Source organism: Sus scrofa, chromosome 7 (assembly GCF_054392235.1).
Source record: "Sus scrofa isolate SSC_HxYL_T2T_F1_AM1 chromosome 7, Sscrofa_HxYL_maternal_Yorkshire_Landrace_v2.0, whole genome shotgun sequence".
NCBI lineage: Eukaryota > Metazoa > Chordata > Mammalia > Artiodactyla > Suidae > Sus > Sus scrofa.
The window spans coordinates 25,127,304-25,150,562 of NC_139389.1; the positions used below are offsets into that span (position 1 = coordinate 25,127,304).

The 23,259-nt window shown below is 38.3% G+C and overlaps 1 protein-coding gene and 1 long non-coding RNA gene across 2 annotated transcripts in view; one reads left to right on the plus strand and one right to left on the minus strand.

Moving 5' to 3' along the window:
- The window catches only part of LOC146401405 (uncharacterized), a 117,129-nt gene that overhangs the window by 17,292 nt on the left and 76,578 nt on the right, over positions 1 to 23,259 (plus strand). The window lies entirely within an intron of this gene.
- Positions 10,463 to 11,401, minus strand: LOC110258726 (olfactory receptor 14J1-like). The gene has a single exon (XM_021081999.2). The coding sequence runs from the start codon at positions 11,399 to 11,401 to the stop codon at positions 10,463 to 10,465; it is 939 nt and encodes a 312-aa protein (XP_020937658.2).

A 23,259-nucleotide genomic window follows, 5' to 3' on the forward strand; every position in this document is an offset into this window, starting at 1 on the left:
GTCTAGAAGAAAGGAATCAGCATGAATAGTATTCATTACTCTGAACTCCTGAGATGGACAGCACTTGGATCTTGTCTGTGCTAGTGGGTTCCTTTATACAACTAATGTGAAGAGTGAAGAAAAGAAATTAAAATAGCAGTAAGAGGGACGATATTTGGATTTTTTGAAGGAGGCACAAAGATGAGGGAATGAATGGAACAACAGAAGCTTCCTGGAGTTCTTTATGTGTAAAAGAGGTTTCTTCAACTTTTAATTATTGGATGCTGTCATTACTTGTTTGTGAATCAGTTTTCATTACCAGACATGAGTCTTTCAAGGCACAGACTGCATCTCAGTATTTGGCATAATGCTTGGAACATAGTAGGAACTCAGTAGATGCTCCTACCCATCTACACAGTCTTGAGTCTAGTTTAAGCTGTTGTTAATGACTAGAGTATTGCTAGCTTCCTAAGTGGTTTAATATGTCCACTCTTGCCTCATTTAATGTGTTCTCCACACTGCCACCAGAAAAATCTTTTCAAAGAAGAAAATCTGGTCATGTCTCTTACTTGTTTCAAAACAGGTGTCTGGAGCACCATTGGTCTTATTAAAAAATCCCCGCCATGTCTAACAAAGCTCAATGTGTTTTGACCTTGAGATATCTCAGCAGCCTCATCTTACTCTATAGTCCTCTCATGCTCTGCTCCTCAGCCCCTCTGGCTGCATTCGACCCCCTCCTGGGTGCTGTATTCCTTTTCCTCATCCTGAGCCAACTCCTTGCCAACCCTTTCAGTCTCAGGTCATTTGGTGGCTTTCTTAGGGAAGTTTTCTCTTGCCTTTTGATCAAGTCAAACCTACCTTTTATATAACTTTATAACTTTTGGAAAATCACTGCAGTTGTAATGCGGACCATGTAATTCATATTTATTTTGTTAAAATATTTATTTAAGATTTTTTTTTTTTGGTCTTTTTTTCCTTTTAGGGCCACACCACGGCATATGGAGCTTCCCAGGCTAGGGGCTTAATCAGAGCTGTTGCTGCTGGCCTACACCAGAGCCACAGCAACGCCAGATCTGAGCCACATCTGTGACCTACATACACCTCAGCTCACTGTAACACTGGATCCTTAACCCACTGAGTGAGGCCAGGGATCGAACCCTCAACCTCATGGTTCCTAGTCAGATTCGTTTCTGCTGCACCACAACAGGAGCTCTTGTTTAAGATATTTAGTTACCGTTAGACTTCCTGACAAGGCTATGAAGTGCATTGTGACAAATATTGCATATAGTTTTCTTCTCCCTTGCATCCTTGGTGTTTGGCATCCATAAGACAATGTTTGTCACAAAATAACTAAACAAATTAATTAATTGAGACTGAAGATAGGAGAGGGCAATATGTTGTCCTCCCCTTGTGCTGAAGTGTCCTTCATTCCATTTCAACAGTTTACGAATAACAGTTTTTCCTCCATATACTCTTCTAATAATATGGGCCAGAAACATTGTTTCATTTTTTATCTTTTTACTTTGTCCCCTAAAATCCAGACTACTAATATATTGCTTTTTTCCAACAACAAAATGATCCTCATTTTGTCTTTTTCTCACCATTTTCACATTTACCTTCTTTGGAATTTTTCCCATCAACTCACTCCTGGTTTATTTTGTCAGCAGTTTAAGTGGCTTCATTGATTCTCTTTCAACTATTAACATCCGTGCTACAAGCATTTTCCAAAAAATGTACAACTTTTTGCTTTTGGCCTGATTATTCCTTTCTCAAGTATCTCTGATGTCTTATTTTCTTTTTTTGTTTTTTGGTTTTTTTTTGTCTTTTCGGGACACACCCACAACATATGGAGGTTCCCAGGCTAGGGGTCGAATTGGAGCTGTAGCTGCTGGCCTACACCACAGCCACAGTAATGAAGGATCCGAGCTACATCTGCGACCTACACCACAGCTCATGGCAATGCCAGGTCCTTAACCCACTGAGCAGGGCCAGGGATTGAACGTGCATCCTCATGGATGCTAGAGGGATCTGTTTCTGCTGAGCCATGATGACAACTCCTATTATCTTATTTTCTAATGTGGCACTTATACCTATCTGTGCCTGGTTATCAAGAACTTCTACTTTTTTATTCACCTATCAATAAACATGATTTTCTACTACTCATCACTATTTAATCTCTTCTCTTCTTGGGGCAATCACTTCATAGCTCCATGTATATGATTATTTATGCTTTTACACACTGTTATGTAGATAAGATAATCTAGCCCTTAATTGAATATTGTATTAAGGTGTTTCTAATCTTTATGACATACACGTTTTCTCTTATTAATTATAGTATAAATACCTTCAGAGTAGGAATCACATTTTCCTTTTAAAAGTCCTTTAAACTAACAGTCAAAATTTGAGCGTAAGGCCTGTCCAAAACTTACCATCCAATTGCTTCTCTCTAATTATATGGCACAGTTTCCTTTTATTTTTCCATTACATCATACATCTAGTAACTCTTTAAATGTGCCAGTGGATAATTGATTTAGGATAAAGGGAAATAATCTTTTCCCTCTTTATGCAGAGCATTTGTTAATACTTGGGAAAGAGCTTCTCTAACTTTGACCTGGAGAGCTAGTGAAGTTACAGGTTTCTGGGCTCTCTCCCCCATAAAATAGGTTTTAGGAGGATTTTTAAAATTGGAAGCTGGGGGAGTTTCCCTTTTCCTATAAGATTAAGGCTTCTCTTACTTCTTTGTCTCTTAAGAACAATACTTCCTTCACCTCAGACATAACTGCTTCTCTCCCATTTTTTCATCTTTTCCCAAGTTGGATCTTCTTGATGGTTTTGCTTGAATTATCTTACTGCTGTTGTATCCATCTCCACGTAATTCACCTGAAAAATAATCACTGATGTTGTGTCTCAGATCAGATGTGGTTAAGAACTGAGGTTTTGTGAATTTTCAGCATTGAAAATATAGGAGGTCTTACCTATGTAAAAGTGTGAAGTCCTAATGTTGTAAAATTTCAGTCTCAAACAGACAATATCCTAATATTTTACTGTGTCCGCCTCAGCCTTCTCCAGCTGCTCGTCCACTTCTCTTAAGATATTTCCTACTGCTAGACTGATTTACATACAGATTTGGAAATGGATACAGATCTAGCCCCTGAGTGCAGAACTTCCATCCACTATGTTCCACTCGGAAGTCTGGCCTATTATACTGTTTGTCAAGTGCTACCTTCCACACTTACCTACTAGCTTTCCTAATCCTCATTCCATGAGTGATGGTGTTGGATATATGTATTTTATCCAGTGCTCTTATAAAGCAAGTGGGAGAGTCCAGAGAACCCAGGATCCTTTGCCTACATTTGGTGAGATGACGTCCACAGGTAGTGAAGATCTGAATATTAACAGTCTTCATCTCTCTTAGGATTGGAAGGGGTTGGCTTGCATTAGGAATCTTTTTTGTCCTTGGAGACTGCCACCAGATTTACTCATTAGTGGCAAATCCGGAGGAATTTTCCATTGAGAAAATTGTCTATACATGGTGTTGAGGAATAGAATCGACGGTTAAACAGAAGTCTGCTATTAAGAATGACTTGGGGAGTTTCCATTGTGGCTCAGCGGGTTAAGAACCCCATATAGTGTCCCTGAGGATGTGGGTTTGATCCCTGGCCTTGTTCAGTGTGTTAAGGATTTATCATTGCTGCCAGCTACAGCGTAGGTCACAGATGCGGCTCAGATCTGGCGTTGCTATGGCTGTAGCGTAGACTGGCAGCTGCAGTACTGATTTGATCCCTGGCCTGGGGACTTCGATATGCCAAAGGTGTGGCCATTAAAAAAATAGAAGGACTTGGAAGTCAAATCAGAAAGATAGTTAAAAATTCACATTCGCTCTGTAGTTACTGCTCTGTCCTTAAGTCAGTTTATCTTGAAGAGGTGCACATGTGGCCATAACATTTCCTAACCCTTAAAGAACATAGGGCTGCTTATATCTTTCTGTATTAGTGTTTTTGTTTTCTTAGGATAGATACCCATAGTGGAATTGCTGGATTATATGGTAGGTTTATTTTTAATTTGGGGCCAGACTTTTATACTGTTTCCATATTTGTTGTACCCACTATATGAGGGTTCCCTTTTCTTCACATTGTCACTAACATGTTTTATTTGTTGTCTTTTTGGTAATGCTCATTCTGACAGGGATGAAGTGATGTCTCATTGTAGTTTGAATATGCATTTCTCTGATGATTAGTGATGTTGGATATATTCCTGCGTTCGTTGGCTATCTGTATGTCTTTTTTGGAAGAATGTCCATTCAGATCCTCTGCCCATTTTTTAATCAGTTTGGTTGTTTTTTTTGTTTGTTTGTTTTTGTTTTGATATTTCTTGGGCCGCTCCCGAGGCATATGGAGGTTCCCAGGCTAGGGGTCGAATCGGAGCTGTAGCCACCGGCCTACGCCAGAGCCACAGCAATGCAGAATCCGAGCCGCGTCTGCGACCTACACCACAGCTCACAGCAACGCCGGATCGTTAACCCACTGAGCAAGGGCAGGGATCGAACCCGCAACCTCATGGTTCCCAGTCGGATTCATTAACCACTGCGCCACAACGGGAACTCCATTAATCAGTTTGGTTGTTTTAGATGTTGAGTTATATGACTTCTTTTTCTGTTTCTTATGAAATATCTTCTATTCACTATGTTGTCTTTCATTTTCCTTCACTATATGAAGGTTTTTTTTCAGTGTCATGTAGCCCCACTTAATTATTTTTGCTTTGTTGCCCTGGCCTGAGGTGACATCAAAAAATGTTGTTAAGGAGTTCCTGTCGTGGCACAGTGGTTAACGAATCCGACTAGGAACCATGAGGTTGCGGGTTCGGTCCCTGCCCTTGCTCAGTGGGTTAACGATCCGGCGTTGCTGTGAGCTGTGGCGTAGATTGCAGACGTGGCTCGGATCCTGCGTTGCTGTGGCTCTGGCGTAGGCCGGTGGCTACAGCTCCGATTAGACCCCTAGCCTGGGAACCTCCATATGCCGCAGGAGCGGCCCAAGAAATAGCAACAACAACAACAACAACAACAAAAAGACAAAAGACAAAAGACAAAAAAAAAAAAAATGTTGTTAAGACCAATTCAAAGAGAATACTGCCTATGTTTTCTTCTAAGAGTTTTATGGTTTCAGGTCTTACATTACGTGTTTAATCCATTTTGAGTTAACTTTTATATATAGCATGAGAAAAATGGTCCATTTTGATTCTTTTTCACATAGCTCTCCAGTTTTCCAAGCACTGTTTCTTGAAGAGGCTGTCTTTTCCCAATTGTATATTCTTGTCTTCTTTGTTATAGATTAATTGACCAAATGAGTGAGGGTTTATTTCTCAGCTCTCTATTCTGTTTCATTGATCTATACATCTGTTTTTATGCCACTATCACATTGTTTTGACTACAGTAGCTTTGTAATATTGTTTGAAATCAGGGAGAGTAATATGTCCAGCTTTGTTCTTGTTTCTTGAGATTGCTTTGGCTATTTGGGGTCTTTTGTGGTTCTATACAAATTTTAGGATTATTAATTGTAGTTCTGTGAAAAATTCCATTGGTATTTTGGTAGAGATTCCATTGAATCTGTAGATTGCTGGTAATTTCTGTGGGCAGTTGGGTTTGGTGTCACGGTCTAGTTTTTTAAGAGGCCACTTCCTGAGCTATGAGGTACCAGAGTGGGGAGAGTGTTGCCCTGGCTGAGAAATAGTAGGATAGGACTGCTGACTTGGTTCTCTTCCCATGTGATGCTGTAAGACCCAGGTCTCTACTGTTGCCTGGGTTCTCTGATCAGGCTTCCTAGACTTTTGGAACTGGGTATTATACTGATCCATAGGCGAGGGTATGAATTAGCTTCTCTGCCCTGGCAGTTCAGCCAAATTGGCCCTAGGGTCTGCACATTTTGTTGTTTGTGTCCTGAATGAGGCAATACTCTGCACTGAATTCCCTGACCGAAGGGTGCCATTGGCTTGCTCTGTAGATGGGGAATGCCATGGGTTGTATTCTTGGTTCAAATCCACTCTAAGCAGGGCTGTTATATGGGCTGCGCAACTTCCCCATAGTCTAGCTAGGTTCCCTAGTTCGGGAAGCTGAAGGGTCTATTAGATAATGGATGTGGCTACCAATCTGTCTCCCTGCCTACATGGAGGGGGAGAACCAGCTCCAAGGCTAGCAAGACTCTTCATGGACATGACTCAAGCTGACCCATATCCCAGGTTCCCTTACTGATTTCAGAGTCACTGGATTTACTCTGTAAACACTCAGCTCTGCCTTCCAGGCTTTCCACTTGAGCATCAGTGAGATATGCAGCTGTGTTGGAGTTCTGGATAGGCTTTCAGTCATGTGGTGCTGGCAGCTCCATTCAGCTGTGCGCTGGGCTATGACTTGGCTCAGTGCTTAGGTGGCAGAGGCAAGCATCCTGGGGTGCATGACTGGAAAGGCTCTTCACTCGAAGATCCCAAATAGGCAGACCTGTGCCCTGACCACTTTTTTTGGACAGACTGTGCCACCTTTTTGTCTCTGAAAATGAGCAAAACTGCTAGCTGGAATTATGATTTGGGTGGTACAGGCAGCACTCTGCTTCCAAGATGCACATGCTAGTTGTTGGAAGCCCCTTCCTCTGCTCCATCACATTCCCATTCCCAGCAGTCAAGCTCTGTAGAGCCCTCTTGCCGTCCCTATGGGGTAAGCCTGAAGTGGGGGTCCCCATGCTGTGACTCGCAATACTGGGGGAGTGGGATGTCCACCTTGATCTTTCTTTTCCCCACTGGAGAAACCATGCGCTTGAGGGAGACCTCTCAGTGTGGTGCTGCACTGACCTGGAGGAAAGGCAGTGCAGGCAGCAGGGAGCTCCTCCTCCTCCCCTTCTAATGCCATTTGTCCTGGTCTCTGTGGTGCAGGGGGCTGCTTTGGCCTCATCTCTGTGTTCTATCATTTTTTTCTGTGATGCCTTATCTATGAATAGTTGCTGGTTGTTCTCCTTGTGAGGGGGTAGAAGCTGGGAATTATCTATGTTTTCTTCTTGAATAATTTTGAATTATTTTGTCTTTTAGCTTTTATGTTATATTTAAGGTGATTTAATCACCACCATTACAGTATTATCCTGAATTTGATGGTTATTTTTCATTATAAATTTATCTACTATTTATTGGACAACTTGCAAAGATCTGTGCAACACATCAAACACATTATCTGAATTGTTTTTCAAGGTAAGTGTTGCATCCATGTCTTACATACAAGTTTCAGAAAAAATAAGCACTTGCCCCTGATTACACTGATAGTGAGAAGGTAAACCATAATTTGATTCTAATCTGTCCCTGACCAGCTCAAAAGCAAGGAAAATAAATAAAAGTTTTAAGTTTAAAAAGTAAGAGATAAAACTCTTTATTTACAGAGAAGAATGTGTAATAGAAATTTGAATGACCCTGTAAAGATCATTTAGAAGTTACAAGTAAATATGGAAGATGAATGAATATAAAGTTAATGTACAAAAATAAATTGAACTTTTTTTTTTTTTTTTTTTTTGTCTTTTTGTCATTTCTTGGGCTGCTCCCACAGCATATGAAGATTCCCAGGCTAGGGGTTGAATCGGAGCTGTAGCCACAGGCCTACGCCAGAGCCACAGCAACACAGGATCCGAACCACGTCTGCAACCTGCACCACAGCTCATGGCAATGCCGGATCCTTAACCTACTGAGCAAGGCCAGGGATCGAACCTGCAACCTCATGGTTCCTAGTCGGATTCGTTAACCACTGAGCCACAAAAGGAACTCCAAATTGAATTTCTATATACTGATCACAAAAGTTAGACAATTAAATTTTAATATTACTGTTTACACAATATCAAAATCATAGAAATAAATCAAAGCTGTATAAACCTCTATATCCAAAATTATGTATCATTTCTGATAGAATTTTTAAGATCCCATATAAAAGCAAAAATTTTCTATTCGTAAATTAGAAGATACATTCTTTTAAGAAAACAGTTTAGTTTTTTTTCTTATGCTTTAATGGTATATTTTGTAATTAAAGAAGAATGTATGTACCATACTGAGAGGAGCAATAGCATTGAGTCAGTAGACTTAGAAGAAAAGGTTTTGAAATCCTCTGTTAAGTCCAGTGGGGATAAGAAGACAGTTCAGTTTGATTTATGGATTCAGTGTACTGCAGTCAAAATCTTCATAGGTATATTTTAAAAATCAAAAACCTGATTCTAAAACATATGGATAAGCAAAAGATCTGGAGTAGATAAAATCTTGAAGAATAGAATTAGAAAACTCACACTATCCAATATAAAAATGACTGTGTAGCTACAGTAATTAGTAGAACTTGATAGAATAAGTATAAAAACATAGATCAATTGAACACTTGAGAGAACCTCACACACATACAATTCCTAGTTTATTACAAAGGCACCAACTGAAATTTTTTATGGGTAGAAATTTGTTTCCAATTAATTATTGTATTTAATTGGATATCAATGAGTGAAATGACCAATGACACTAATTTTAATTTCCATCATAATGATTATTTTCCAATGGATTATAGAACTAACTATGAAAGGCAAAACAATAAAGCTTCTGAGGTGTAGCATTGGTATTATTTTACAATCACTTTTTCTGTTTAAAAGTTTCTGTTTTTATTATTCTTTAGTTTCAGGATGATTTAACTAAGTTGCGTTCATTTTACATATACTGACCAATTTTTGTGGTTCTCCCCAAACCTGAACATCTGTGTTTTTAAGAATTCTGGGGAAAAAGTCTTAAAAAGTTATTTCTCTGGATATTTATTCTCGTACAGTCTCTCAATACATGGACACTGGATCTTTCTCGAACTATTGTTAGACAAATATTAAACTCTGCCCCCCCATCTTCACGACTCCTAAGTCTTTTTCATTAACAAAAATAAACATTTCCTTTTTTCTCCATTTTTCTGGGAAGTTCTTGAGTCTGTCAGCAAATTGTCTTTTCCTGCATTTTATCTTCTTTTTATTTTATTTATTTATTTATTTATTTTGTTTTTTTGCTATTTCTTGGGCTGCTCCCACGGCATATGGAGATTCACAGGCTAGGGGTCGAATCAGAGCCGTAGCCACCAGCCTACACCAGAGCCACAGTAACGCGGGATCCGAGCCACGTCTGCAACCTATACTACAGCTCACGGCAATGCCGGATCATTAACCCACTGAGCAGGGGCAGGGACTGAACCCACAACTGTATGGTTCCTAGTTGGATTCATTAACCACTGCGCCACGATGGGAACTCCTTATCTTCTGCTTATACTATCCATTAAGTTTTAATTTTGGGTCACTATATATTGTATTTATATCAAATTTTTGTTATTTTTCATATGTGCTTTTTTTTTTTTTTTTTTTGTCTTTTTGCCTTTTCTAGGGCCACACCTGTGGCATGTGGAGGTTCCAGGCTAGGGGTCTAATCGGAGCTGTAGCTGCCAGCTGTAGCTGCTGAGCCACGTCTGCGACCTACAGCGCAGCTCACCACAATGCTGGATCCTTAACGCACTGAGCAAGGCCAGGGATCGAACCCGCAACCTTATGGTTACTAGTTGGATTCATTAACCACTGCGCCATGATTGGAACTCCTCATATATGCCTTTTTAAAACATATTATTTTAGTTATGTTTTTATTTCTTCTTATATACATTCTGTGAGTCACTGAGTGTTGTACTATTTAAATTTCTCACTCACATAATACAATTGACATAGTGAGATTTCCCATGGTGACCATTGTGTATTACTAGTTAAAGCCCTGCCAGATGAATAGGACAGTAGCTGGATCCTTAAACAGCCAGAGATTGTTGAACCAGGTGCTTCTTCTGTGTGATTAAATGCTATATAATATTCCAAACTTGATTGTAACTCAGGGAAAAAAAAAAGAATTTTCTATACCTTGGTAGAAATGAGCCAGGAAAGGGGTTCCCATTGGGGTTCAGTGGTTAACGAATCTGACTAGAAGCCATGAGGTTGAGGGTCCGATCCCTGGCCTTGCTCAGTGGGTTAAGGATCCGGCGTTGCTGTGGCTGTGGAGTAGGCTGGCGGCTACAGCTCCATTTTGACCCCTAGCCTGGGAACCGCCATATGCTGTGGGAGTGGCCTCAGAAAAGGCAAAAAGGCAAAAAAAAAAAAAAAAAAAAAAGAAAAAAAAAAAGAAAAGAAAAAAAAAAAAAGGAAATGAGCCAGGAAGGAAAATTAATTTGGGGTCTTTGGAATTAAAGTAATTCACCATTTTACCATACATGGCGTTGTGGGGTGAGATATAAATCTATTGCTTTTAAAAGAGTAATTTTTGTAATAACTCTGTGTCAATGTTTTCATTAACTAAAAGACAGTCTATTCGTGTGATTTTCCTCATAACGAGTTCTGTTTGAGCTTTAATTTCTTGATTGACTCTGTTATGTTTTTCCAGTAGATTGTGATTTGTCTCTTAATGAGGAAGGGATAGACGTGACTCAGCAAAAGAGGTAGGCTTTTCTTCTTTTAACAACCTTTTGTAGAGCTGCCTTCATGGCTTTGTTTCTCAGGCTGTAGATCATCGGATTAAGTGTGGGAGGCAGAACAGTATAAAAAAGAGTAAGCAAAAAGTCTAATGCAGTTGGAGAGTCAGAATGTGGCTTCAGAAACTCAAAGGCACCAGTAGAGAGAAACAGTGTGACCACAGCTAGATGGGGGAGGCAAGTGGCAAAGGCCTTGGCTCTCCCCTCGGCAGATGGGATCCTCAGCACAGTAGAGAATATGCGTGTGTAGGAGAAGCCAATGGAGAGGAAGCAAAGAAATGCCACCAAGGACAGAAAGGCCGTGACCCCAAGCTCACGGACATACTCATTAGAACAGGCGAGTTTTAGGAGCTGGGGAACCTCACAGAAGAACTGGTGGATGATGTTGGCACCACAGAAGTGGATGGAGAAAGTAGCAGATGTATGCATAACTCCAGAGATGACCCCACTGATCCAGACGGCTAGGATTCCGTGAATGCAGGTGTTGACATTCATGATGATTTCATAGCGCAGGGGAAGGCAGATGGCCACGTAGCGATCATAGGACATCACTGTGAGCATGGCCAGCTCAGCAGAACCACAGAGAGTGAAAGCCAGACATTGCAGTATGCATTCCCAGAGGGAAATACTGCTAGTATGACTGAAAGAGTTACAAATGGACCTTGGTACCGTCACAGAGATATAGCATATGTCCAAGAAGGAAAGCTGTTTGAGGAAGAAATACATAGGGGAGTAGAGACTGTCATCCATGGAAGTTGCAGCGATAATGAGTGTGTTGCCAGTTAAAGCCACTAAGTATAAGACTAAGAACAGAGAGGCCCATAAGACTTCTAGCTCAGGCTTGGCAGAAAATCCCATGAGGAGAAACCCACTCACTGCAGTGAAATTGGCCATATTCCTTCTCAGTTTCCAAGGAGGCTGCTGGCTGCAAGAGAAAGTGGAAACCTATAGAAATTAAGTTTTGTTATTTAGCAATATAATCCACTTACTCAGGGATGTTAAGGCAGGAAGGCAGGATTGCTAGTACATCACTGTAAATGCTATATAGCTGTGTATACTAATAATTATATTGAACAATTTTAAGTACTCTGATTTAAGCATAACAATTAAGTGAAGTAGATTATGAATTTTAATGTCATCCATTTCAGGCAAAGGGAAGAAAATATTTTGTTATTGGGAAATAATAGTGCATCATAATTTTATGTACACTAAAATTTTCACCAAGTTCAGACACAAACTCATATTTATAAATAAGTATTTGATGTGACTATTCTTTCTCATTAGTTATTATATCTATTTGTACCACCATCAACTGATTATTAAATTGCAATTTTTTAGTTTCATTTCATGTAGGAGAGAACAAATTCTCAATGCTTTTTTAAAGAATTCTTTGAGGAGTTCCCATCGTGTTGCAGTGGTTAACGAATCTGACTAGGATTCGACCCCTAGCCTGGGAACCTCCATATGCCTCAGGAGCAGCCCAAGAAATGGCAAAAAGACAAAAAACAAAAACAAAAACAAAAAAAAACCCCAAAGAATTCCTTGAAGAAATAAGTAATACTAAAAATGAAAAGCACATTTTTATTGACATTTTCTTATTTGCATTATGATATACAAATGATCGTTACCTTCAACATAAAATACCACATAAATTGATCCAAAAAATTTGAACTTCCTATTAGGAAATGGCAAAAGGCCAGAGTCTTTCTGGTACAATGTTTAAAAGGAAATAAAAGATTGGTAAATATCTAAAAATTATTTAATCCTTTGCTTTTTTTTTTTTTTTTTTGTCCTTTTGCCACCTCTTGAGCTGCTCCTGCGGCATAGGGAGGTTCCCAGGCTAGGGGTCGAATCAGAGCTGTAGCCGCTGGCCTACACCAGAGCCACAGCAACACGGGATCCGAGCCATGTCTGCGATCTACACCACAGCTTATGGCAATGCCGGATCCCCAACCCACTGAGCCAGACCAGGGACCAAACCCGCAACCTCATAGTTCCTAGTCGGATTCCCTAACCACTGAGCAACGACAGGAACTCCTAATCCTTTGCTCTTAATTACATAAAAATTAAAGCAAGAATGAGATATAATTATCAGTAATTCAGAAATTATTAGTGATAGAAAAGAGTCACTTTTCTTCAGTGAAATTACAAAGCTCTTGTAGCTTTCTACTTTCAGTGTTGATCCAGAATCTTAATTACTTTTGCTTCTTTGATCTCACTGAGTATGTTTTCTCTGTACCCTACTTTCTGTCTTTTAACAAATGAGGCATTGGAATTCTTATGCTTCTGTCTTGTTTTTAGGTGGACATTAGTGCTTTTAAAACATAACAAAAAGTCTATAGGAAGAATTTAATAATTTATTATTATTTATTTCTGGTTGTGAAATATTTTCTGTATTTCTTTCAAAATATGGACCATGGCTTGTTACTGAATTTTCTAGTATTTCATTGACATCAGAATTTCTCCATAAGAAATGAAAGAGACTTGAAACCTGGATGACTAGTTGTGACAGTGAGCATTTTTTCACATGCTTCTCACAATCTTTGTGTCCTTAACATTTTTTCTTTCTGGGATCTTTACTGGTCTTTATTTTGTGAAAATGGAAAATATGGTTGTTTTGGTCACATTACAATACTTCGTTATATGCTTGTTTTTTTTTTTTTCATTACTGTTTTAACACTCTATTTTAATCTCTGATATAGGTGGGATCTCACATTTCTTCTAAGTCACCGTAGGGGTCAGTAAATAACAAGAATAGAAAGATATCAAGTGGTGTCATCCTGAGGTTCATTTATCCCAAATTTATTTGCTGGTTTCAAAAAGGAAGGAATTGCTGAGAAAAGTGCAATATGTTTCTGGAACAAAGAATTTGAATCTCTCTCCTGGATTCCCAATTTTTATTAAAAAGTGCATAGTTGGTAAATTTTTAATTTTACCTTTAAAGAAATAAATGACAATGACTGGTTATATCCCAACCATTCAAATCCTGTTATTCATTTACTTTCTATTATTCAGTATAATCATCCATTTTAGACACCATGGAAACTCACCAGAGCAAATCCAGGAACTTCCTTTCTAAACTTGGGGAAAATTTCTCAGTTACTACTTAGCAGAAGGTAATTCAGATACTTTTCAGTAAAAATTTTCTGTGGAGAGGAAAATAAGGATTTCCATTCTCATAATTGGAGTTTATGCTCCTCTATATAGCTCCTGTGTCATGACTGGAGAGATCCTCAAATGCTCTGGTCATTTGGGGCTACTTGAAAATACCCTGGGACTCAAACATGCAATTATATAGAGCTTTCCCGTGGAGTATTTTTCTGTTGATTTAATTTAATGATCACACCTAGTTATATGGAAATTCTGATTATTTGCATTCATTGGATGAAATTGTTGAAACGCTTAGTAATTTGTGACTTATATTCTGGAAAACCCAACGTTAATGGTTAAATCTATTTTTCAGTTTGTTCATTGCAAAGTAAATGCCTATTCAGGGGAATCATGTTTGCTTTGTGTATCAATGCAAAGTTGAAGTAATTGGTAATAATCTACTGATATTTATCCTTTTCTCAGCTGTTTTAATAATTTTTATTAGAATATTATTTCCAGGAAACAATGTCTTAATCTAGTTCATCTCTGTGTTACAAACGCTGTCTGGCACTGTGCCTTATCCATAGCAGATCCTGTTAATTATCTGTGGAATCAAATTTAATTAAGTTCTAACATGTTTTTGCTCTGACAGACATACAGGAATTTTTTCTCTCCTAAGAATTTAAGTAATATAAGAACTTTAGTGATCAAATAATCTAAGCAGGAATTTTGAACTCTTAAAACAGTACGTCCAGGATGGAACACTTAGTAGGCATCTTCTGGTTGTCTGTCACTACATAACAAACTAAGTGACTTTAAACAGCAGTTTATTATTTTCTCTCTAGTATGTATGGATAAGCAGTTTTTGCTTGGAATCTCTTATTCAGTTACGGGCAGATTTCAGCTGTGATTATAGTCACCTGAAAACTCAATTCAGATAAAAGTTCAAAATGATTCACTCACATGATGGGCAACTGATGTTGGCTCTTGGCTGAAAAGTCAACAGGGCACGTGCAGCATCTGCTTGTCATCTCTCCTTCTTTGTTGGCTTCTAACAGCACAAGAGTTAGGTTCCATGATTTATTTGTCTCTTCTTATGCTAGTAACCAAGAGCCTTTTAGTTAATGTAGCTTCATGTAGTTGTACTGCTTTTCATTTTTTTACTTATTTTTTGGCTGCACTTTTTGCATGTAGAAGTTACCGTACCGTAGTTGTGACCTGCTCCACTGCTGCAACAATACCAGATCCTTAACCGGCTACAGCATATGGGAACTTCCAGTTGTACTATTTTGTAGATCAAGTCCAATTGTTAAAATTCTTTTGTAAAATCATCTATTTATGAACAGTTAGTCTTTAATATAAATTTTAGAATCAGCAGTTCCCATTGTGGCTCAGTGGTAGGAACCCTACTAGTATCTATGAGGATGTGAGTTCAGATCCTGGCCTCACTCAGTGGGTCAGGGATAGCACGTTGCTGTGGCTGTGGTATAGGCTGGAGGCTACAGCTCTGATTTGACCCCTAGCCTGGGAACTTCATAGGCAGCAGGTACAGACCTAAAAAAGAGGAAAATAAATAAATAAATAAATAAATTTTAGAATCAGTATGTTGAATTCCTCACAAAATTCCCCTGGAATTTCTTAAAAGTATATTAAGTTCACTTTTGTGTGTATGCAGATACATGTTTATTTTTTTGTCTTTTTTTTTTTTTAATTTAGGGTCACTCCTGCGGCATATGGAGGTTCCAAGGCTAGGGGTGTAATCGGAGCTACAGCTGCCAGCCTACACCACAGCCACAGCAATGCCAGATCCCAGCTGTGTCTGCCACCTACACCACAGCTCATAGCAACGCCAGATCCTTAACCCTTTGAGCAGGGCCAGGGATGGAACCCACAAGTCCATGGATCCTAGTCGGATTCATTTCTGCTGTCCCACGACTAGAACTCCCGGATTACATGTTTATAATGTTTAATTATCTCATCTATACATGTGGATGTATTGGTATTTTTATTCAATTTTAATTTAAATCCTTGGTAACATATAAAAATCTTTGAACATTTTATTCATTTTAAAAGTGAATTTGTTTCTATTTTCATTGTATCTTAATTTGTGTATGTTGATCTTGTATCATGCAGCATTTCTTAAGATTCTAATTATGTTTCATTCTTTGTATTGTGGCTTTTATGCATTTTGACAAATGTATAATGTCATGCATCCACCATTACTGTATCATACAGAATATAATTACTGCCCTAAGCATTCCCTGTGCATGAGCTCTTTATCTCTCTCTCTCCTCAAATGTCTGGCAACTGCTGATCTTTTTACTGGCTTCAGTTTTTCCTTTCCCAGAATGCCATATTCTTGGAGTCATATAATATGTAGCCTTTTCAAGACGGGCTTCTTTCACTTAACAATATGCCTTTAAGATGGCTTTGTGTTTTTTTTTGTAGCTTGATAGCTATATTTTTTGAAACTGCTTAATAATTGTCCATTGTATGGATGTACCAGTTTACCCATTTACTTGTTGAAGAATAACTTGTTTGCTACAAGTTTTGGCAGTTATAAATAAACCTAATATAAACATCCATGTGCAGGTTTTTGTATAAACAGAAGTTTTCAACTCATTTGGGTAAATCTACAGGATTTTAAAAATATCCATAATAATGTACTCTTCATTGAATAGTCTTTTTGCCTCTTCCTTTCCTCTTCTTTTATTTACTATGTAGTTTCTTATTTAATTACATTGGTTGAGACCTTCACTTATAGTAGCGGAGATGTGATAGTGGAAAACCTTTATTTTTCTTTCAAATCTTGAAGGGGTATTTCTAAAGTTTTTCATAGCACATGACATTGGCTATAGTTTTGATAGACAGGATTTTAGTAAGTTTTGCAGCTATCATTTATTAAATTTAGTTGTGTTCCTTACATTTCTAGTGTCCTGAGTGTTTTTATCATAGAAATAATTGAAATTTATCAAGCTTTTTCATGCATCTGTTGTTATACTCATGTAGATTTTTGTTGTCTACAAACCTGTGGCAGAGTCAAGCAAGAAATAAATAACATTGATAGGATATTTTGATTACTCAAGCTACAACAGAATTGCACAGAAAGATGAAAGCACAGTAGATATTAGAAAAGATCAGAAAAAAATGTAGAGTGAATAAATCTTATGAGATAAATCAGAAGTTAGATTTGTCATTATCCAAGATCCATCTGATGTCCTCAAATGATCCTTGTCATTAGATATTTAAAGGGGACATTCATCTTGGCTATCCCTCTCAAAATATGACATTGTTTTTGGTTTAATATCCCAGCCAGATGGGCACATTAAAAGTATTTCACTTGGCCTTCTCTAGTATGATAGCTCATTTCTTACTGACCAAGGACATGATGAAGGAGCTTCTAGGTAGTTCATTCCCAATTTTATACCTAATTGCTGCTGAATGACTATTGGATGTGTCTGCAGTACCAAATGATACACTGTAAGTCAGGATTTAATGTGACTCCGCTTATTACCTGATCTCCCCATGCCCTCTCTGTCATGTGGGTCATGATGAGGCAATGAGGTCAAGAAACAGTGACAGTAACTGTGACATTTTACTGGGGAAGATCACAGTTTCTTGCTTCCCACTCTTGCCTTTTAACTGTAGAGTTTAAGCAGTATCCTTGTTGACTGATCCCTGATTTTGCCCCTAGACACACCATAGTATATTAACCATCTCCAGAACTCTCTGTGGGTAAAGGCTTCTTGGCTGCCCCTCTGACCTCACTGTTCTATTGTTTAAGAACTCCTTTTCCCCTGCACTATTAATGATCCAGCTCTGTAATTATCTCTTCAGTCATCCCCAGTCTACAGAGGAGAGCCTCACCACTGGATTTGGTGATTGTGGTACACCTCTAGCAGAACATTCCTGATGATCTTGGGGAATGGTATGTCTCCTCTATGCTCTCGCATGGAATGTAAGATTCTGGTGTGTTTTCTTACCTCACATGGCATGTCCACTCCACTTTCCTGAATGTCTTTATCCTTCTCCTGCCTTCTGCCAGGGCAACTCAGTCATTTCCACACTCATCATCTCGACCACTGCCTTATCTAAGCTTTTAAGATCCACATCCCTTGGGTCCTTGCCTAAGAATCCAATGTCCCTGAGGTAAGGGATTCTAACATAAAATCCAACTTTATGCTTCAGTCTCCTAAGCACTCTCAGAATCAAGTTCCACGGTTACTACTGCTAGTATGTGCTAGCTGATACATTTAATTTTACATTTATTCTGTTTCTTCCCTCTGGACATCACAAGTTAGTCTCTGTAGAAATTTGACTCTGGGAATTAGCCTGGAATCCAGGGACAGCATCCATGATTGTCTACTATAATATGGAAGACAGAAAGTGTATCTGTTGTACCCCAAATACCTTTTTTTCTTGAAGTTTTAAAAGTATTCTTTTATTTAGAGAAGTAGAGATATATTATTTGACATTACTTGCATGATTTTTTCTTTATTTGCTTTCTTGTCTCATTCCATTTTTCTTAACTGCTTTACAAGGTTCTTTGTATATAATTACTATCACATGGGAATAAACCTAAGTTAGGATGCAGGAGTCCAAACATCTTGGTTCTTTTTTATTCCCCTATGAGCAATAACCTTAGCAAGTCACCTACCTAGTTTTTTTCCCCCTACAGAAATGAAAAATAAAACTAATAATTTAGTTTGTGAAATAAGTTTAGAATAGGAAAACCAAACAGAAAAGTAGAAGAAATTCTGTAAGTCGAAGCTTTCCATGACTATTAGCTGAGAAATAAAAATAAACCACAAGTAGGATAGAAGGTATTCCTGAGATTTTTTTTAAATCTCCCTCCACTTTTAATAACATTTCACAATAATCCTTGCCAGTTGGACCATTTGACTTCTTTTTAAATTTTTAATTCTTAAAAAAAAATAAAAAAAATTTATTTCCCCAATACATTTTTTCCCTACCATACAGCATGGTGACCCAGTTAAACATACATGTATACATTCTTTTTTCTCACATTATAATGCTCCATTGTAAGCAACTAGACATAGTTCCCAGTGCTACACAGCAGGATCTCATTGCTAATCCATTCCAAAAGCTACAGTTTGGATCTATTAACCCCAGGCTCCCAATCCATCCCTCCCCCTCCCCCTTGGCAACCACAAGTCTATTCTCCAATTCCATGATTTTCTTTTCTGTGGAAAGTTTCATTTGTGCCCTATATTAGATTTAGATATAAGTAATAGCATATGGTATTTGTCTTTCTCCTTCTGACTTCCTTCACTCAGTATGAGAGTCTCTAGTTCCATCCATGTTGCTGCAAGTGGCATTATTTTGTTCTTTTTCATGGCTTAATAGTATATATACCACATCTTCCTAATCCAATCATCTGTCAATGGACCTTTGAGTTGTTTCCATGTCTTGGCTGTTGCAAATGCTATCTGTAGAAAACCCTAAGTACTCAACCCCAAAACTATTTGAACTGATCAGCAAATTCAGCAAAGCAGTAGGTTATAATATTAGCATTCAGAAATCAGTCACATTGAAATATTAGAAAAGGAATACAATGGAATACAATACTTACAATGAAATATTAGAAAAGGAATACAAAAATACAATACCTTTTAAAATCGCACCCCAAAAAATCAAATACCTGGGAATAAACCTGACCAAGGAGGTAAAATACTTATATACTGAGAACTATAAAATATTAGTCAAGGAAATTAAAGAAGATGTAAAGAAATGGAAAGCTATTCCATGCTCCTGGGTTGGAAAAATTAATGTTGTAAAAATGGCCATACTACCCAAAGCAATCTACAGATGCAATGCAATCCCTGTCAAATTATCCATGACATTTTTCACAGAACTAGAACAAACAATCCAAAAATTTATATGGAACCACAAAAGACCCAGAATTGCCAAAGTAATCCTGAGGAACAAATCCAAGCAGGAGGCATCTCTCTCCCAGACTTCAGGCAATATTACAGAGCCACAGTGATCAAGACAGTGTGGGTACTGGTACCAAAAGAGACATACAGACCAATGGAACAGAATAGAGGACCCAAAAATAAACACAGACACCTATGGTCAATTAATCTTTGACAAAGGAGGCAAGAACATAAAATGGGGAAAAGACAGTCTTTTCAGCAAGTATTGCTGGGAAACCTGGACAGCCACATGCAAATCAATAAAACTAGAACACACCCTCCCACCACACATGAAAATAAACCCAAAATGGCTTGAAGACTTAAATATAAGACAAGACACCATCAAACTCCTGGAAGAGAACATAGGCAAAACATTCCCTGACATCAACTGTAAAAATGTTTTCTTAGGTCATTACCCCAAGGAAACAGAAATAAAAACAAAAATTAAACCGAAGGGACCTAATCAAACTGACAAGCTATAGCACAGCAAAGGAAACCAAAAAGAAAACAAAAAGACAACTTACAGAATGGGGGAAAATAGTGTCAAATGATGCAACTGACAAGGGCTTAATCTCTAAAATATACAAACAACTTATACAACTCGACAGCAAAAAAGCCAACAACCCAATAGAAAAATGGGCAAAAGACCTGAATAGACATTTGTCCAAAGAAGATATACAGATGGCCAATAAGAACATGAAACAATGCTAAACATCACTAATTAACAGAGAAATGCAAATAAAAATTACTATGAGGTACCACCTCACACCAGTCAGAAATGGCCATCATTAATAAGTCCACAAATAACAAATGCTGGAGAGGGTGTGGAGAATAGGGAACCCTCCTGCACTGTTGGTGGGAATGTAAGCTGGTACAACCACTAGGGAGAACAGTATGGAGGTACCTTAGAAAACTCTACATAAAACTACCATATGACCCAGCAATCCCACTCTTGGGCGTATATCCAGACAAAACTTTCCTTAAAAAAGACACATGCACCCGCATGTTCATTGCAGCACTATTCACAATAGCCAAGACATGGAAACAACTTAAATGTCCATAGACAGAGGAATAGAGTAAGAAGATGTGGTATATATACACAATGGAATACTACTCAGCCAAAAAAAAGAACAAAAGAATGCCATTAGCAGCAACATGGATGGAACTAGAGACTTTCATCCTGAGTGAAGTTAGAAAAAGAAAAATACCCTATGATATCACTTATATCTGGAATCTAATATATGGCATAAATAAACCTTTCCACAGAAAAGAAACTAAGGTGGACATGGAGAACAGTCTTGTGGTTGCCAAGAGGGAGGGGCAAGGAGCAGGATGGACTGAGAGTTTTGGGTTAATAGATGCAAACTATTTCATTTTGTTGGATAAGCAATGAGATCCTGCTGCTTAGCACAGGGAACTATATATAGTCATTTGTGATGGAACATGATGGAGGATAATGTGAGAAAAAAGAATTTATATGTATATATGTGTTTGACTGAGTCACGTTGCTGTATAGTAGAAATTGACACAACATGGTAAATCAACTATAATGAAAAAAATAAAAATCATTTTTAAAAATGGAAAAAATTAGGGAGTTCCCGTCGTGGTGCAGTGGTTAACGAATCCGACTAGGAACCATGAGGTTGCAGGTTCGATCCCTGCCCTTAGTCAGTGGGTTGGGGATCCCACCTTGCCATGAGCCGTGGTGTAGGTCACAGACACGGCTCGGATCCCATGTTGCTGTGGCTGTGGCATAGACCAGCGACTACAGCTCCGATTTGACCCCTAGCCTGGGAACCTCCATATGCCACGGGAGTGGCCCAAGAAATGGCAAAAAAAAAGACCAAAAATTTAAAAAAAAATTTTTAAATAATAATAATAAAAATGGAAAAAACTCTGATAAAACTTAGAAAAAAAAATAACTATGAGGTACTACCTGACACTGGCCAGAATGTCAATCATTAACGAATCAACAAATAAAAATGTTGGAAAGGGTGTGGAGAAGAGGGTACCCTCCTTCACAGTTGGTGGGAATGTAAACTGGTACTACCACTACGAAAACAGTAAGGTGGTACCTCAGAAAACTAAATTTAGAACTACCATAGGATCCAGCAATCCTGGGTATATATCTGGACAAAACTTTCATTGAAAAAGATACATGCACCCCCTATGTTCATTGCAGCACTATTCACAAAAGCAAAGACATGGAAACAACACACAAATCAACCAATGAATGGATTAAGAAGAAGCAGTAATATATACAATGGAATACTATTCAGCCATAAAAAAAGAACAAAATAATGCCATTTGCAGAAACATGGATGGAACTAGAGCCTCTCATACTAAGTGAAGTAAGTCAGAAAGACAAAGACAAATTCCATATGATATCACTTATATCTGGAATCTAATATACAGCACAAAGAACCTATCTTACAGAAAAAAAAAAAAACCTCATGGACTTGGGAAACAGACTTGTGGTTGCCAAGGGGGCAGGGGGAGGGAGTAGGATGGACTGAAAGTTTGGGGTTAGTAGATATAAACGATTGCAATTGGAGTGGATAAGCAACGAGATCCTGCTGTATAGCACATGGAAATATATCTAGTCACTTGTGATGGAACATGATGGAGGATAATGTGATAAAGAATGTGTACGTATACACATATGCATATATGTATGACTGGGTCACTTTGCTGTACAGCAGAAATTGACAGAACATTGTACATCAAGTATAATAGAAAAAATAAAAATCTTAATAAAAATTTAAAAAGCAAAACGTATCCGGAGTTCCCATTGTGGTGCAGCAGAAATGAATCCAACTAGGAACCATGAGGTTGTGGGTTCCATCACTGGCCTCGCTCAGTGGGTTAAGGATGCGGCATTGCTGTGAGCTGTGGTGTAGTTTGCAGATGTGACTTGGATCTGGCATTGCTGTGGCTGTGGCTTAGGCCAGCGGCAACAGCTCCAATTAGACCCCTAGCCTGGGAACATCCATATGCCACGGGTGCGGCCCTAAAAAGACAAAAAAAAAAAAAAAAAGTGCATCCTTTCAATCCAATGGCAGGAAATGAAAGGTATTTTAAAAAAGAAAACATGAGGCTGGTGAGAATTGTACTGTCTATGGTCTGAAATTAAGAAAGAAATATGTTAGGGAAAAAACATAGGAACAATGAAAGCAAAATGGAACTCAAGATAGGAGTTCCCCAAGGAATATTCTCTTAATACAGCAGATATAGGAAGGGATCTTGTTTATTCTTACAATAATCCTCTCAAACCCAGGGGACAAGCTCTCTCAGGCTTTCCATGTCTAGAGATCTGTGGACTATAAAAGACAGGCAGAATTTGAGAAAGAAATAGCTTGGTAAGATGATGAGCTTATGCTGCAAACCCAATACAAGCTATCACCTCAAATATTTTTCTACTATTTACTTTACAAATATTTTTCCCTTTATTTTTCACGAGTATAAACCTGAAAAGATTTCATAGCTGTGAATTTGAACACTCAAATCAGGTATGAGAATGAAAACAGGAGACAAGCTGAGAAGTTACTCCTATTCTCTGTCATCTTCCTAGTATTGAAGCTAAATGCCCAGCATTTAGAGCTGCTTTTCTATCTTGGGATGGACTCCTCATTGTGTTTATGGATTAGGAAAATGCTTTACTGCCTATATTTTTATTGCCATTTCTCTATATATTCTCCAAATATGTAATCTCACAATGTTCACACT